This window comes from Notamacropus eugenii, chromosome 3 (assembly GCF_028372415.1).
Source record: "Notamacropus eugenii isolate mMacEug1 chromosome 3, mMacEug1.pri_v2, whole genome shotgun sequence".
Taxonomy (NCBI): Eukaryota; Metazoa; Chordata; class Mammalia; order Diprotodontia; family Macropodidae; genus Notamacropus; species Notamacropus eugenii.
In genome coordinates this window covers 38379855-38398267 of record NC_092874.1, presented here as the reverse complement: position 1 = coordinate 38398267, position 18413 = coordinate 38379855, and the positions used below count along the sequence as shown (strand labels likewise).

General features: G+C 39.7%; 1 protein-coding gene across 1 annotated transcript in view; it reads right to left on the bottom strand.

Moving 5' to 3' along the window:
• Positions 1–382: 382 nt before the first annotated feature.
• The window catches only part of HACL1 (2-hydroxyacyl-CoA lyase 1), a 38541-nt gene continuing 20510 nt past the window's right edge, over positions 383–18413 (bottom strand). Inside the window, exons 9-17 of the mRNA XM_072651274.1 lie at positions 17426–17561; positions 14808–14913; positions 13081–13164; positions 11844–11945; positions 11066–11220; positions 10379–10537; positions 7812–7919; positions 3770–3956; positions 383–838 (exon numbers count right to left, since the gene is read on the bottom strand). Of these exons, the coding sequence (XP_072507375.1) occupies positions 806–838; positions 3770–3956; positions 7812–7919; positions 10379–10537; positions 11066–11220; positions 11844–11945; positions 13081–13164; positions 14808–14913; positions 17426–17561 (1070 nt within the window). The 3' untranslated portion in view covers positions 383–805. The remainder of the gene's footprint in view (positions 839–3769; positions 3957–7811; positions 7920–10378; positions 10538–11065; positions 11221–11843; positions 11946–13080; positions 13165–14807; positions 14914–17425; positions 17562–18413) is intronic.

The window sequence follows — 18413 nt, the reverse complement described above, 5'->3', positions numbered from 1 at the left end:
CTGTCTTGTTTGTACATAGTTGTTGGCACGTTTTCTTCCCCATAAGATTGTGAGACCTTAAAAGCAGGGCCTGGGTTTTTTGTTTATTTTTAGCCTTTTTTTTTGGTATGCACAGAGCTTAGCACCATGCCTGAAACACAGTGTTTAATAAAGCCTGTTGACTGATCTGACTGCATTAAATTAAGTCTCAAACAACCTCCGGCTTCCTTTAAAAAAATTAAGCTTCTCCTGATACCACTCATTTTTCTTTTGTGAATCATAAAGTGCTTTTGAGAAAAAAAGTTTACAATAACCTTGAGGCAGGGAAAAGGGAATAAGTAACTCAATTTGCAAAAGAGGAAACTGAGGCACACAGTAAATAAGACGAGACACAGACATATAATTTAGGAGTCATGATTTGTTATATATATTATGTGCCTAATATATGTATAATCTATATATCATATGCCTAATACATCCGTTAGGCATCTGATAAAGTTTTTTGCTTTTTATTAAGAGATGTTTCAAAAATGTACCTAACTTTAAGTAAGGATTCAAAGAGATGTTAGTTTTATGCAAAACAAAAAGGCTCATTATTCCATTATTTAAAAGATTCTCATCTTCACCATATCTTCAAATAGCTATCTGCACTGAATAATCTTGGTAAAAACATTGCAAATCCTTTTTATGCTTGATTCTAAGTTTGTCCTCCTTTTGCTTAGTACAATTTGAAAAACTGTGGTACTGTTGCTTTGTGCTGTGGATAAATAGCCTTCATCTGGCTGGAAAGGATAGACTCCTCAAGGCGTCCCACTGGCAGCTTCAGTCACATATTAGAACGAGTTAGCCAGTGAAAATCCTAGGAAAAGAGAAGAATGGTTAGGCCAGTAGACATTCAGCCATGAGCACAGTCATCCAGGCAGAAATATTAGTCACAGGCTGTCCTGTCCCCTCACTGTCCATTTTTGCTCTGTCCCATTTTGGCCAGAATGAAGATGGTGGTTTAGCCTTGTCTATCTCCTTCACTTTCTTAAATGGACGAGTCATTTTAAAGCTGTGGATATCCCCTCATCAGAGGAGACTCTCAATGCTGCCATACTTTAGAAGATAGTCTTCATGAGCTGCTGTGGCCAAAAACAAAAACAAACCCATCATCTGGTGGTCAGCCCTCTGCTGAAATGCTCCCAACTTCATCGAGTTAGATGATGGACTTCAGGCACAAAGTACTTCATTGGGGCCTGCTCAGTCAGTATGCATCTGTTAAGTGCCTACTATGTGCCAGGCACTGAGCTAACTGAGGACACAAAAAAGAGGCAAAAGGCAGTCCTTGCTCTCAAGTAGCTCATGATCTAATGGGGATGGGAAGCCAAGGAGGTGAGCAGTCAGAGCAAGGGCTAGAGAATGTGCCAGAGAAAGCATCAGTTAAGAGACTGAGCGCCTTGTTCTTTGAACAGCCAGGAGGCCAGTGTCACTGGACTGAAGAACACGTGGGAGGGAGAGGAATGGGTGGATAAGGTGTAAGACAACTGGAGAGGCAGGAGAGGGCTGACTACTGGAGAGTAGCAGTCTACTGAAATAGTTCAGACAAGAGGAGATGAGGGCCTGCACTAAGGTGGTCAGTGCTCAAAGCATGGCCTGCTCAGCAGGATGCACCAGAGTTCATACTTGGCTGACGTAGGACTCCCATCAAATCACAATGAGCTGGCTTTCAGAGCAAGATACATTTCAGAAGTCATTCAAACAAGGACTAGTAGGCCCTGTGGCTTGGTTCTCTACACCTTCCAAGGATATGTTTCTAGCTCCTTCTCCATTAGCCATAGTTCTTGGATAGAGATTAAAGGTTCAAAAGCCATTTGAACCCCAATGATAGGTCACAGATGACTAAGACAAAACAAGTTATAATACCTACATCAGGGAGTCCTTGGACAAAGGGTAGGATTAATTCTCTGTAAGAACTATTCCCAAACAATGTAGATTTTCAAGAACGAAGGACAAACACAACAACAAGATTTTGGTACAATTTAGTAATTAAAATAATCCTTGTAACTCCTTGTAACCTCAAGAAACAATCTGAAAACTTGAATTTCAAAATGTTATTAAAGTATTCTTGTTGAGGTTTAGTCAGGCACGTGTTATAGTGCAACTGGCTGTCAGATTAATGTGAACGAATCAACCCATTCTTTACATCCATTAAAAGGAGGAGGAAGTTCACCACTCTGGAAAGTGTTAGGTCAATGTGCTGACAGAGGTTCCCAAACCCTGACCCTACTAGCAACGATGAAAAGCGACTGTCTATGGAATTCATGGGCATTCTGGTTTATGTACCAGTCTTTGGGCATTGGCCAGGCTATATCAGTTCTGGTGAAATGAAACAAGCCAAAGATGGGACTGTGGAGGTCTTGAGGTCTCCAGAGGACAGTTTAAAGGGCCTTCTTATGTCACTCAGCCTTTAGGGCTCATCCCAGCAGCAGCCCTCTGCTTCCCTCCTCTTATCAGCATCTGGTTGTCTTCCCTTTCTTCAGCTTCTCTGAACTTGCCCCTGGTTAGGCAGATAGCCTCTGACAACTGTTCTTATGGAGATAGAGTCCATGTTATATACCTATGTGGTTGCTACAGGGAGAGCACATAGAAGGATCTTCCCTCCAAGGTGGTAGAGTAAAGGCCCCACTCCTAACTTACTAAAAGGAAAAAAGGAATTGGGAGCATAAGGCCAAAGCACAGAAGACAGAGGCTGGGTCTGGAAATGGTGGAGTGCAGAACTGAAAGTTCACAGCAAAGATAAAAGAACAGGCAATGCCAATGGAGAGGTAACATCCTTCTGGGCAAATATAAAGGCCTCAAGATTAAAGGGCACCTTCCCTTCTGTTAGAAATCAGTAACAACAATAGTTATAACAGCTAACATTTATTTGGCACTTTAAGGCTTTCAAGTACTACAAAGTTTACAAAGTGCTCTACGTGTATGGTCTTAAAATGTACTTTTTCTGAGAGATTTGTCTGAGTATTTGTTAGGAAGCGTCATTTGTGACAAGGCAGTTGTGATGTAGTGGATGGAAAGCTGGCCCCCAAGGCAGAAAGACCTAGATCCCCATCCCACCCTAGCCATGCCCTGGGCAGCCCTAGACAAGTCACTGAAATCTCTCGGTATCTCAGGCCACACTCTAAGACAAGAAGTGACAAGCTTCTTGGCTGATCTGCATTGACAGAGGGAATTTCCCCACCAGGAGTTCCCTCTACAAATGAAATCACAGATTTAGTCCAAATAAAATCAGGTGTACCAAAACAAAATATCAATGATTTTTTAAATGGTGAACAAGACAGAGAACTGTGCTATAAATTCACATGGACTGGAAACAGAATTCAAGGAAATGAAGCAATGAAAATCTATAAAAGGCAGCAGTGTTTAATACCCTCTCTATTTGTCTGGTTACTATTTCTCCTGCCTATGATATTAATCTAAGGGGCAATACAACTACAAATTGTTGTAAATCTTAAAAGTGGGGAAGAAAAAAGCTAAAACCTCTATGGAATCCATTTCTTAAAGAGGCCACAAGAGTGTTAAAAGCCTCCCAGCCTATTCTCTGCCCCTTTTCTAAGAAGGAAGTCAGAGTTAATTGAAATCACATCAACATGGGGACATTTGGGTGATGTAAGATGCAGTAACTGGAGGAAGCACAGTTGGACACCTATTGGCCACTGCTAAACACCAGCCTTGGGAACAAACATAGGAACCAGAGGATTCTCTGCTTGGCATGTGCATTTTCTTCCTCACTCACATGGGCAGTACTTACCTGCTTCTTCCTTGACGCTTGAGGCTGAATCATAACGTTGATAAGGGATGGCCCTGTTTTCTCAGCTAAGCTTGCTGTCAGAGCATTCTGCAGCTCTCCTGGAGTCTGTACAAAATATCCTTTACCTCCAAATGCAGTCATAATCTGCTCATAATGGGAATTTGGCAGGAGAGAAATCGGAGGACCCCTGAAAAAGGTGAGCAAATGGTCACCGATGTTTGCCTTCTCTAGGTATGTTCTGAAATAATTTGCTGAATTGGAATAAAACACGTGTGCTTATGCTACATATAATTCTACAAATTTTTTTTAAAGCTTGTAAAAAAGTTCATAAATCAGTCAGATTGCTGATAAAAATACAAAGTAATTTTAAAAAAGCTAACTAAACAAGAGTTAACTAAGCAAGGAAACTATCATGAAGTAGGAGAATTCGAGAAAGTTACTAGAATTTGGTGGGCTGTTCAGCCAGAACAGTGAAAAACTACACCGCAGAGAATTTTGATAGAAAAACAAAATTTTTATGAAGATTTCTGAAAAATTTGGAAACCAAAGGCAATTACAGTCACTGCCTGAGGAATATCAATTATTCAACATGGAGGTGGCAGGCACCAATGTGGGAGGGAGAGTCCAGAAGTCAGACTAATCTGGACCATACAACATAAGTTAGGGCAGGAAGTCAAGTCTTCCTGATGATTCAAAAGAAGAAAATCCAGTTAGAATGCCAAAGGAATTACTACCACTTTCCTTGGATCGTTTACTCTGTGTGTGAGGTAACACTACTACTAGGATTCTGGCAGTCCCCTTCTTTGCTTCGTTCAGTCCTTATTTCAAATTCTGTATATACAAGTCTAGTAAGCTGATCAAGCCTTGGATACTTACTACCTATCCTAATTAATGTTACTGAGTTGCATTCATTTCTTATGGAAATGGCAAACCACTACAGTATCTTTGGCAAGAAAACCTCAAACGGGATCATGGAGAGTCAGACAGGACTCAAATAACTCAACAACAACAACACTGGATTCTTAGATTAGACTATTCCAACCTTTACAAAAAAGAAACAAAAAAGAATTCCAACTCTTGTGTCGCATAGGCCTGGGAATTGGCACACTTGGGATCCAAGCATCAGGGGCCTTGGGGATTATTTTCACTTCTATAGGCCCCAGATGAAGACTCTAAGTAAAGGGTGTAGGAAGGAAAATTTTGGCTCAAGGGGTTTTGAAGATTAGTTTTATCACTTTCTAAAATAAGCTTTTCTCGCTGTCTTTGTTTTTTACATCATCGCAGTCTTCCCTGGTGTCAGACCCTTCCCTTTCCCAAAGAACCACCCCATATAAAAATTAATATTTTGGGAGACAAAAAAAGGAACAAGAGAAAAAATCAGTACAACTGATCAATACATTGAAAACCTCCGAAATCTTGCAGTGAGCACAACCTGTCCACCTCCCACTGTCACAGAGGAGTCAGAAGCATCCTCTCACATCTCTCCTTTGGAACTCATTTGTTCTTTATAATTTTTCTAACGTTGCTTGTGATTTTCTGGTGTGTTGTTCTTTCAGGGTTAAATGACTTGCCCAGACTCACACAGCTGGGAGGTATCTGAGGCCAGATTTTAACTCATGTTCTTCTGACTCCAGGGCCAGTGCTCTATCCACTGCACCACCTAGCTGCCCCTCATATCTTATCTCTTCTAGCACAGCAATGCTCCATTACATTCATGTCCTTTGATTTGTTTAGCCATTCCCAATTAGTGGGCATGTACTTTATTTCCAATTCTTTGCTATCACAAAGAAGGTTACTATACATACTTTAGTATACAAGGGGACTTTCTTTTTATCAATGACTTCCTCCGAGTAGATGCCTTGTTGTGGAATCTTTAGGTCAAAGGGTATGGATATTTGAGTCACTTTATTTTTATAATTCCAAATTGTTTTCCAAAATGGTTGTATCAATTTACAGCTCCACCAACAATGAAGCAGTGTGTCTACCTTCCCAGGACACCTCCAACACTGACTACTATCATTTTTTGGACAAATATGCAGGGCGTAGGTGAACCTCAGGGTGTATTTGACTTGCATTTCTCTTATTATTAGGAATCTGGAGCACTTTTTCATATGACTGTGAATACTTTGCAGTTCTTGAGAACTGACTGTTCCTCTCCTTTGACCATTTGTCTTTTGGGAAACAGCTATCAGTCATACATACTCCCACATACACATTGTTTATATATCTTGGATACCAAACTCTTATGACAGAAATCTGATGTGAAGATTTTTTTACTCATTCGACCACTCCCGTTCTTACTAATGTGGTCTACATTAATGTTTTCTGTGCAGAAGTTTTTCAGTTTTATGTAATCAAAATTATCTACTTTCTCTTTTGTAATTGCCTCTGTCTTTCACTAAAGACTACATCTCTTACCCATAGCTGTGAGAGGTATAGGATCTGGTTTTTTTTAATGTCTTTATAGTATGACCTTTAATATTAAGGCCACGTATCCATTCAGAATGTATTGTGAAATGTGGCATAAGGTGTTAGTCTAAGCCTACTTTCTACCAGGCTGCTTTCCAGTTTACCCAGAGGTAATATAGATAGAGAATTCTTTCTTAAGTATTTTATGTTTTCAGTTTTATCTAGTATTGGGATATTGAGCGCCATTGTTTCTGATTCCCCCTTGTCTGGTCTGTTCCATTGATCTGCCTTTCTATTTCTTAACCAGAACAAGATGGTTTTGATGACTGTGCTTTATAATGTAGTTTGAGGTCTAGAAGTGCTAATTTCCCTTCATCCCTAGTTCTTTTTCCCTAACATTCTAGATTTTTTTCAAATGAATTGTTATCATTTTATTAAGTTCTATAAAGTATCTCTATAATATTTCAGTATAGCATTAAAAGTGTCAATTAATTTTGGCAATATTATCATTTTTATTATAGTGGCCCTTTAGTTTAAGTTTAGTTTAAGTGTTTTTAAAGTTTTAAAGTAGCTTGCAGCCTTCTGAACTTTCCTAAGCAAGAAAAGTCTCAGTCCTGGTCTACAAGATATAAATTATTTTAGTTCAGCCATTGGAAATTTATACAAATCACTGTATTTCACAGTGTGATTCCTGTGATATTTGGAAAATGAGGAAGAGGATGAGGGAGATAAGGCAGTTGTGGGAGAGGTAGTTAACTAAGATGACCTTACAACAGAACACACCCCAAAGTACGCTCGTCTAAGTGGTACATCCCAAAGTAGGCCTGCTCCTGCCAGAGCAACTATCTAACCACCACACACTGTGAGAGAAGGAACCTGTATTGGCAGAACTCATATGAAATGGCACTAACGAAAGTCTTGTATACATGTTTAAAGCCATGTCAACTAAGCAACTGTCAATTACATGCACTAAATGGAGAGAAATGCAGACAGGCTAATTTTAAACTGACAACCTCAAATCATTTACATTTGGTTTTGGAATACAACACAAAATGCACCCACATACACACATTCACAAATTCAACATGTCTCCCTCCACATCCAGGGAGGATGATGCCCTTTTAGTCTGCCCTTACATCAGCAGGCCAGGACTCAGCAAAGTTGTAAAGGGAAGGAAGCTCCAGGGCATTATGGATTATGTACAAAACATAACACATGTCTAAGTGGCCTGCTGCACCAGATTAGGACCCTAATGGGTAGATTCTACTAAGCTGGACAGCAATCTTATGTTTAAACAATGGTTTTATAATTTCTTTTCACTTACAAGATCTAGACAATTTGTCTTATCTGAACTTGACAAACACTTTAGGTTCTAATAAAACACTAATTAATCCCTCTCAACAGAGGAGAGCATTTTGTGAAGAACTATATTGACATCCTTGCCCTTTAGAGGAGGTAACATAGTCCAGGAACTTAGAATTACATTTCTTACACAGACTGTACAAAAAACTTTTAAAAAAAGAATTTAAAAACTAGAGCAATATGACAATGAAAATATACTGGGGCTCTTAAAATCTGTTTCTCAGTGAGTTAACTCAGTGAGTTTCTGAGTGAGCTCAGGTTTGATACTCACACTTGGGAAATTTCTCCAAGCTTTGTTATCTGTTTCCAGGTTTCTGCATCACAGCCTTGATAAATCCCATTATTGTTCACCACAATGAGAAGGATTGGCAAATTATGCCTGAAACAAATGAGAGGAAACCAGATTTAGTGGCCAGGGTTCGAATCTTGGCTCTTATGTTTACTACGCCTGTGTGTCCTGAGCCTCAGTCTCCCAACTGTGAAGTGAAGGAGTTGGACCACATGACCACCGAGGGCCTTCAGCGCCACCGTGATGATCCTAGGAAATACTTCTTTCATAATTCTAAAGTAATTTCCTCTCTTTAGGAAGGCATGTTTACACAACGGTGGACACAGCTCTCTATGTTGTGTGCACACTACAGTCAGACCAGAAATCACATATTGTTATTATCTGAGTAATCCCCACTCAGCCCTCCCCTCTCCTAACGTCTCATCCTGGTGCAGAGCTAGTTGGCCTTGGATCCTCAAAGGCTGGGTCAGCACAGCATAAGCTTGGGGAGCTGCCCCTCTTCCATGCTGGACAAAACACTATGCACAGTCATGCTGACATCCTCCCTGTCTTCCAAGGAGCAGCCAGGCTAAGTTCTGAGAGGCCTGTTATCAGGCTGGCCACCAGGCGAGGAGTCTTTTGGCTACTGGAATCTTCAAAGACAATCTTAGAGAATATGCATGGGGAGCACCCGAACCAATGAAATCACAGATCCTAGGACTGCTGGAGTTTTGGCCTAATAAACAGCTAAAGTATTTGTTGAGTGGCTCCTATACGTCTAATACTGTGCATGAAGGCATAGAAGAAAAAAGAGAAGCTTCTCTGCACTCTAAGTGCTTTACAGTATGGCTAAGAAAAAAACAAAGAAAAAGACACATTAAGAAATCAAGGAAAGCAAGACAAAAAAACCCCAACAAACCCTAAATGAAATCTCATTAAACTATTCTAGTGAGTAATAAAACGTAAGAATTCCATCATCTGCATACCTATTTTTTGCAGTCATTTATTTATTTCTAGTAAGTGAGTGGCTCTTTATAAAGCTGTGGTATTTGCTGTCACATCTGGCAGCAGGTTATGTTTTCTGGAGACCTCTAACATTTCTCAGTTTGTCAATACAAACAGGCATCCTAACAAGGGACTGGTAGTTACTGGGAGGCCAAGCTAACACTGAGGCAAGAACTGCTTTTTAAAGATATTAAATGCTCATGGTCTCTCTTTGGAACTTAAAAGTTTTATATGCTAAACTTTAAAAAGTCATCACATATATAAATTTCATATTAAGACTTGTTCCTAAGACTCTGAACGGAACTGTGAACTGATGAAGTGTGGACTGATAAAATAATCCTACACAGCCTCAGTCTGCTTGTGAACTGTGTCCTCTGATTTCAGGGGAATTGTCCAGAAATGAAAATGGCAGACAATAAGAAAATGAATACTATAGAAACTACCACTGGACTGTAGACCCCCACAAGGCCATAAAATTATTAGGAGTGGTCTGTACATGCATCAAAAAGCAAACATACCTTCTCTCCCATGCCCCCCCCACCAACAATGGGGTTAAGTGACTTGCCCAGTGGCAAGATCTTTCCCACTCATTAATAGGTCTATGCCACCTGCTCTGAGCTTTGGCCCAGCCCACAGCCTGAGTCACATGGCATGGTGGGAGGAGCTTGCCAAAGGAATGGAGCAGGGAGTAAGAGCCAGCCCAGCTCAGGCAGAGCAGGCAGTGGAAGTGAGAGAGGGAGGAATTTTGCCTAGGGAATCTTGTTTGTGGGGAGGTCTAAAGGACGGAAGGCTTGGGGATGTTGGTGCTCCCTACATTGGTCACGTGTATAAGCTTCTTTGTTACCATGGTAGAATTGGCTTTCTGGTATCTGAATAAATATTTTGGTTTTGCCTTCATGGAAGAGAGCTATTTATATTTTGCGAATTTACCCTGGAAATACACATGCATATTCAGAGGGGCTGCTATGGGTATTGCCTTGGCTTCACACAGGGTCACACAACTCATAGAGAGTCAAGCTGTCTGAGGCTGAATTTGAACTCTGGTCCTCCTGACTTCAGGGCTTGTGCTTTACTCACTGTGCTGCCGAGTTGCCCCTAAACATACCTTCTTTACACTGAAGAAAGATTTTCTGAAATCACACTTCTGATTATTAAAATACCAATCCAATTAAAAGTGAAAAAACCAAAATTTGGGGAAAAATGTTAAAAAAATATTTTTTTTTAAGTTTGCAAAGCATTTCTGCATACATTATCTAATTTGAAAGAATGATCATTATTCAAATTTGAGTCCTATAGGACTTGAAGAACGACCCTGGAGCGGAAGGCAAGCTGTGATTTTGTAAGCCATCAGCACTCTTCAAAGAAACAACATGTTGTATAGAATCTAAAGTAAAGTAACCCCAGACAAGGCCTTGGGATGACTTTGCTGGTGGCATTAGGACTTAGCAACCATATTATCAGGATCTTGACAGATATTTTTATAGCAAGGGATAAAGTACAATTAGTATGTCTATACACACATTAATTCTTCATATACAGGAAAAAGTGCAATGTACCATTTTTACCTGCAGATAGTTTCTGCCTCCATGCCAGAGAATCCAAAAGCACTGTCTCCTTCCACACAGACCACACGTTTTTCCGGATTTCTATCTTTCGCTACCACAGCAGCGGCGATAGCAAAGCCCAAACCGACTCCCATTGTCCCAAAAGTACCAGCATCCAATCTACAGGGAAAGAGTTCAAATAAATGATTTCCTTCCTCCAAAGAAGAATGAACTCTACTGAACAGGGAGACACAGAGCCTCACAATCCTTTGGATCTTGGCCAATAAACTACTTGAGAAAAATCTTAAAAATCAGATAAATAACATTCCAAGTTATTTTAGAATGGAAGTTATTGTATAAATGTCAGACAGTCAAAAGAAAAAAATTCCATGACTACAACTGTTCAAATTTTAAAATTAACTTTCACAAGGTAAGAAATATATGTTTATACTTAAAAAATTAATTTTGATCTTAAAATTAAATTTAATAAAATTGATAAAAGCATAGTCATTGAAACTTTATTTATAGGGATCTTCACATAAAAACACTTTAGAATGTCAAGATATTTTTCACTAAGCATGTACAATCATTCGAAGCTTTAGTAATCATAAGTTAATTTATCAATACTCATATATATATATATAAATATATATATATGCGCACATAAATAATGGCAGATATCTTAAAAGAAAATTTTGGTTTTTTTACCTGTGACGAGGAAGGTAGCTCCGAAGCACAGTCCGCCCAATATCCATAGTATTTGCTCCTTCACTTACTATAATACAGTCTCTTGGTAGCTGCTCTTGAACATGGTAGAACACTGTGTAATAATTCATAGGTAAAGATTTTTGTGATGCTAATTCCTAAAATTATAGGGGAAATCATTAAAGCAGATTTGTTAGTGGAGTAAAGAGTTATGGGAACGTTATATTATTATAATATGTATTATATAATTATAAATTCTTATTTTGCCCTTTATATCTCCTTAGGGACTGGCACACAGGAGGCACTTACTAAATGCTTGCTGATTGATGGCGTGAGTGTATACAAATGAGTGTATCTGTAAAGATCAGCACAGACAGCACAAAGCCAGGATAAAAAGAGGGAAAGATCTATTTCCTCCTCTCGAACTAAGGGGCTTCCCAGGGAAAAATCTGATTCACTAATGATTATTAATTAGAGAAGTGTCACTGACCAAAAGCTTCAGCAGCTGATCTAATAATGAATGAAGTGAAACCGCCAGAGCTTATGATAGTGGCGGACGTGTAGTGTTCCATGACTGCGTTAGATTCTCACAGCAGTCTGTACCACTGCATTATTTACCCCCCCTCTACAGGCAAGGAAGCAGAGGTTCAAAGGGCTGATGTCATTTCCCCCAAATGCAGAGCTGGTAAGTGGGCCCAAGTGGCACTCTGGATTTTGCCCCCATCTGGCCAGCTCCGGCCCAGGGGTCACATCTGAGCGCCTTCCAGAGGCTTCTCCTCACCTTGGATGCCTCTTCATTGCTCCTCATTTTTTCTCTCAGTGCCTTCCACCATTCAGCATCAGGAGGATACTGCCATGGCCTTTTGTTATAGTATTCTAAAAGCTAAGAAATAATCTTAAATTAAAACACTAGCATTAAAAGCCTTTTTGTAGGATAATATACACATCACTTGTGTTGTAACTTTTTTTTAAAGGCAGAAAATTTTTTAAAAACCTAATTTAAAAATTTTTTTAAAGTTAATTTATAAAATGTGAAATTTATTCTATATCAATAAAGATTCCCTCCAGATAGTGGGACAGGATAGGAGATATTGCTTCATACTTCTCCACACCTTCAGACTGGCTTATCAAAAGGAAAAGCATTCCCCGGCTTATCACATACCCTCTAATGGGTAAAGATGGAACTTCATCCTGTCATGTTCAATCCTTCCAGGGGACCAGGTTCCTCTAAAATCACCAACCAAAGGAAGAGGCCCACACCGGTGTGAAACAGTACTTAGTTTATACTTCTCTATCATGCGATGATGATAAATACCACACTTTGGCTAGGAGAGCTATTCTGACAAAAGCAGCATGGCTAAACCAATGCTTGTCACATATAAGTTAAAACACTGCTCTATGATGTTATATCACCCACAAAAGTTGAAGAGAACACCAAGATTTGACCAGTCTCAAATTACAAATGGTAAATCTGTATCAATGGAACTTTTTTGCCTAAAGAAATATTGAGAGACCTTCCTAATGTCTGTAAATTACATTCGTTTCAAAGTTAAATTACATTTTTCAGGACCCTGAATGACTAAATAACACTCTTCTTGCACCAGAGGGCAAAGTAAAAGAGAGAGAGAGAGAGAGAGAGAGAGAGAGAGAGAGAGAGAGAGAGAGAGAGAGAGAGAGAGAAAGAGAGAGAGAGAGAGAGAGAGAGAGAGAATTTACAGGTTACCATCAGAAAGAAATCCTAGCTATAACACCAAGAAAGATGGTTGTCAAACTCCAGAGCTCCCAAAGGGAATATCACTGTACTCTTTTTGCTCTTAATTCATACAGTTTCCAGAAGTTCCTAATTCATATAAATGTGGGTATAAGGAGCTCCAATTTCATGTTTCCAAGTGAGTCACATAATTTCGATTTTTTAAAAACAATAAATATTCAAACTCAATTGACTCAAGAAAGAAAGGTTTTAAAGAACGGAATGTTCTAAAAATGCCCATACAAGGAAGCTAAAACCAAGGTCTCACCTGTGCAGTGACCGCATTTATATCACCTAATAGAGCTGCTGCAGGCTTAACATTATTACCCAGCTCTTCTGCACAGATGTCAACCTACAAAGAGATGCCATTAGTGGGAAAACAAGGCAAGTTAGTCTTTTAACAAGTATCATAATTCCATCAGAAAATTTATATTCAGCTCCATGCAACAGATATTCAATGTTGCTGAAGAAGGCTTTAGGAGGCAACAGGTGCTTCTAAAAGTGGCCTCTTAGCAAACAACAACAGCACTAATACACACATACAAGAGAAAAAAAGCATGCCACAACAGTGCACCTTGGTCTGTGTGAATGGGGGCCTAGTTTTAAGTCTTCCTTTCTGAACTCTGACAAGGTCTTATTCAGCATTTACTGCTATGAGAGCAGTAAATCTGATTACTTCAAGCCTGATAGGGAAGAAAGTTTTATCAAATCTGTACAATTTCTACCTCAACCATAACAAAGCAACAAGTCACTTCCATTTGTCTAGGTGAGAATTTCAGATGATCCTAACAACTGGAATACATGTATTAGCCCCAAGATAAGCAAAAATAGCCTCTGGGGGAGCCCAGACCTTTGTACAATACTCTAATCAAATTTAACTCAACAATTCAACAAACACTAAAAGCTGTATGTCCAGCACTAGGGACACAAAGGCACCAGGTAAAAAAATGAAAACTGTCTTTGCTCCCCAAGCAGCAAAAACGGCATGTACAGAGATAAGTAAATACGAATGATATACTGATGAAACAAAAGTAATTTGGGAGGAGAAGAAATAGAACGTTAGTGAGGTTAATTAGAATCTGTGTGGGAGCACCACATGAGCTGAGCTTAGGCATTCCAAGGGGGGGAGGTGAGGAGGGAGAGCGACCCGGGCATGCAGTCACGTATGGAAAAGAACACTCAGGTCAGTTTGGCTGGAACGAAGAGGACATGAAGAGAGGTGATGGGAAATCAGTCTGGTGAGATGGGCTGCAACCAGAGCGGGACAGGCTTTGAGGCAGTCTACTGATTTAGCTTAATTTGCTATAAAATTCTAACTGTCAACATGCTTCATTATCTAGGTTAATATGCAATAGAAGGGTGGGACTGCTAGAAACAGACATACTGACAAATGGCAACTGCTCTTAATTGGGGGGTGGGTTCTATGGTTATTATTAGCTATAAACCAGTGGAATACTATTTAGGAGAGCAGAAAGGGCTCTACACGCTTCAGCAGCCTCTGAGTATAACATATCCAATTAATATTCATAATGATGCTCTTGAGTCATCAAGAAAAGGTTAAGTTTTTTATAGTATATAGTGCAGAAATGTCTAACGTATCTAGAAAGGCAATCATCAAAAGGAATTAAAATTTGGAAGAAAAATTAGCGCTTAAAAAAGTAATTTATTTGTTTAGAAAAAATTACTGACGTGGATCACATTATTTCTCAGTGATGCCAGATGACATTATTCCTGTAACTGTAATCTTCTTTACTACTTAGAATAATAACCCTTTCTTTCACAGGACAAGGAGCTGCTTTTCCCCTTATTTTGTAATGTAGCACATTCGCACCAGCAGATTTGACGTAGTAGTTTTTGCTCAATCTAGCTTTTGAAAATTAATTAAAAGGAGGCTTTCCAAAAGGCATCTACATCTACCCACCAGCAGAGATTATAAGAAGACGGTACAAGGATTATAAAAGAGAACTCTCATTTCAGTTTGTTTCCTACTCAGACCTGGATAATCTGCACATCAGCTCGATATCTTGGAGGGAGGCCAAAGTGCAAAATCCAATTTAACCTGGCACCCAGTAATATGATTACATCAGCATGTTGCAACGCCCTGATGAAAGAATGAAAAGATATAAGATGTGAAAAAATATCTTATATTTATAATATGAAAATACTTAAAAGTTACTCTCAATTATTTGGAAAATCTAATAAATAATTTGTCACTACAAAGTGACATTCTGCATTCTAAAAATGTCTAACTAAAATTCGTTTTTTTATGAAAATGTCCTTATTGATTAGTGTGTTCTAATTAAGGGAACACATAAAAAAAATCGCAACTGATGTTTGTTAATCTATTTTCTCTGACTTCTCAATCTTTATTGTCACAAAGATCCATCTCTCTATCTACCTATCTTTAATTACTAAAGCAATTTAAAGTCTGTTTTGGGCTGAGGAAATGCCCTTGAATTAAGCTTGTGTCATGAAAACATCCATTCACCATCATCAGACCTTACTTCCTAAGTGTGGTCCATGATACTACACTAGGCAGTATGGAATTACAAAATTCAGGCTAAGACCTTGGTCCTTACAGATTCTTTTAACCTACCAAGAAGACAGCATGATTCCTTTGATTCCTCAATGGCCTCCTAAGCTTCCTTGCTGTTGTCTCTCTCCTCCTCTATACCATCCATCTTCCGGGGTCTCTCACACATGCCTTGACCTGGCCCACAACGCCCTGCACAGTAATTCTAATACAAATTCCCTTCACAGTCTATGTTCCGGTCAAACTCAGCCCCGATTCTCACCTGCCTTAAGGCCTTTTCAGAGGATACAAAGGTAAAAACAAAGAACTTCCTGCTCTGAAGGACTTTGATGCTGCATTCGTTTTCTAATCAGACTACAACCAATTTTATTTTTATATCTCCAGAACACAGCACAATACACAATACTCTGCAAATGGTTGCTGAATTCAATAACAAATGCATTAAAATTCATTAATTTAGGACAACTTCAAGATCAGACTAAAATATAAAAAGTCTAGGTTACAGACTATTTCTTGTATTCAATACTTTTTCAGTCATGTCACTCTCCCTGACCCCATTTGGGGTTTTCTTGGCAGGGAGGCTAGAGTGGTTTGCCATTTCCTTCTCCTTTGTTTTCAAACAGATGAGGAAACTGAGGCAAACAGGGTGAAGTAGCTCGCCCAGGATCACACAGCTAATGTTTGAAGCCAGACTTGAACTCATGATGAGTCTTTCAGACTCCAGGTCCTGAGCATTATCCATTGCGCCACCTAGATGTCTCAGATTATTTCTAAAGAAATACAATTTTATTCATTTCAAGTATACACTAACTACTAATAAAAGCTTTTTACATCAAAGTCCTATGAAATCTGATTTAATTGACAGCAAAAAGATGTGAAGACATCTGTTTGTACACAATGTAGCAATGGCTAATTATCTTTAGTTTTAAGTGGTTTGTCAGTTTGTAATCTGGGTTATAGTATTAATTTGCTTATGAAAAAATCTGAATCAGTGGAATAGTGATGGCAGCTAGGTGGCACAGTACGTGTATACAGTGCATATGGCAGCTAGGTGGCTGGGCCTTGAGTTTGAATTTGGCTTCAGATACTGAAGGTATGAGTCCCTCTGGGAAAGTCACTTAATCTATGCAAGCTTCAGTTACTTTGGATTTTAAAATGGGAATATATTTAGCACCATCTTCAGAAGGTTGTTGTGTGGGCAGTGAAACTATTTTCGTAAAGCACTTTGCACATCTTAAAATTCTGTCAGTACTAACTATTATCTTTATCATCAGAGACCAGAAAAAGTGTCACAGGGTGTCCCAGTTGGAAAGGACCCTCAGCAACCATCTAGTCCAAGTCACACCTGAACAAAATCCCCTCTCTAGCACAGCTGGCAAACGGCCAATCAGCCTTTGCACGAAGACGTCCATTGGGCCCCCACCACCTCCACGATGGCCCATCCCACTTCTGAATCCCTCTGCTTGTTACAAAGCTTTTTCTTCTATCTAGCCTACACTGATCTCTTCACTATTTCTAGGAATTTCTCCTAATTCTGTATTCTAGGGACAAGCAGAACCCAGTTCTTTCCTCTCTTCTACAAAAGCCTTTTTAAACCCTTGCCAACAGATACTAAGATGACCCCAAGCCCTGGGCCTTTTCTTTCCAGACCAAACATCCCCAGGTCCTTCAACTGATGCTCAAGTCAAGTCTTGGGTCCACCTGCATGGCTGGAACATGCTCTAAAAGTTCCTCACTGGTCTCAGTAATAAGCACATTCAGGATGTTTCTGAATACGCTCCCTACTAGCTTACTTACAGGACATGGGTTGATTTATAGCTCACCAAATATGCTTTTTCCTCAGCTTACTTCAACTTACCTTCCTAAGCACAGTGTGCCAGGTTTCATAATAATTGCCAAAGGAAGCCTCCTTTTTATTATCCACAAGAGCTGAGCTGCAGGGTGTGTCTCAGGAAGCTTAAAAGGTGGCTGTGATTTCATTGCATGATACCGGTTTCAATTCTAATGAACTCTTCCTGGATTCATTAAGGTCACAAAAGCCTACCTAAACTTAAGCCAGCTAACTTGGTGGCCCACAAACCTGGATCTGGCTGCAGCCACACAGTTGGGATGGTTGTCAGGAACAACACCCTTGCCCATGGGGGTGGGCAGAAATGGTAAGCCACACTGCTCCACCAACTTTTTGATGTTATCTTCAGCATGTGCATAAGCAGCACCTGGAACAAGAAATGTGGGATCAGCTCCTTGGGAGATCTCTGGGTAAACATCTACTGTATAGCTTGACACAACTCATGGAGAATGGCTTGTTTATACACCCCAAGATGTTTCCCCCCATCTTCCCCAGGCCAGAAGAGCAGCAGCTCCAGGGTGTCCTGATTCCCCAAATAATCAATGTGGAAGCTTGAAGCTCCTCTGGGCTGTTTCACCTCACCCTCCTTGGGCAATCTGGTGCCCTCCTTTCCTCCTCAATCCCAGGGGCTCATAATGTCGATTCTGGACTTAGTGCAGACCCCTCATTAATGTGGCCCATAAAGCACAGAACTCCAGAGCTCAAGCAATCCACCAGTACTCGCTTCCTCCAGTAGCAGAGATTATAGGGACACAATACCACACCTGGCCTTCCTATCTCTATTAAGGCTTCAATCTAAAACTATTACTATGATTTTGCTTTTACTTTTAAATACTCGAAAAGTTATCAATATTATTATCCCCAATACTATTTATCTCCAATGTTTTAATGTTTCTGTTTTCACCATATCTAAAAGTGTCTATTATATTCATTAATTCTTTTAGGCATAATTATTTTCCACATATTTCACAGATAAATACAACACTAATAACTTGGGGAAAGCAAACAAATCAGGTAATTTTTGTTTTCCAGACCTGTGATTTCCCTGTGAGGAAACCTTTCCTGTGGTTACAGAGCACCAAGGTGTTGGGCCACTGAGAGGGAAGTGGAGCTGACTGGTCACAGTCACGCAGGCATCAGAATGAGGCCAGTTGTCTGGCTACCAGGCCACAATACCGCTCATCTTGGTGACAGTAAATAGATAATAATACACTGTTGG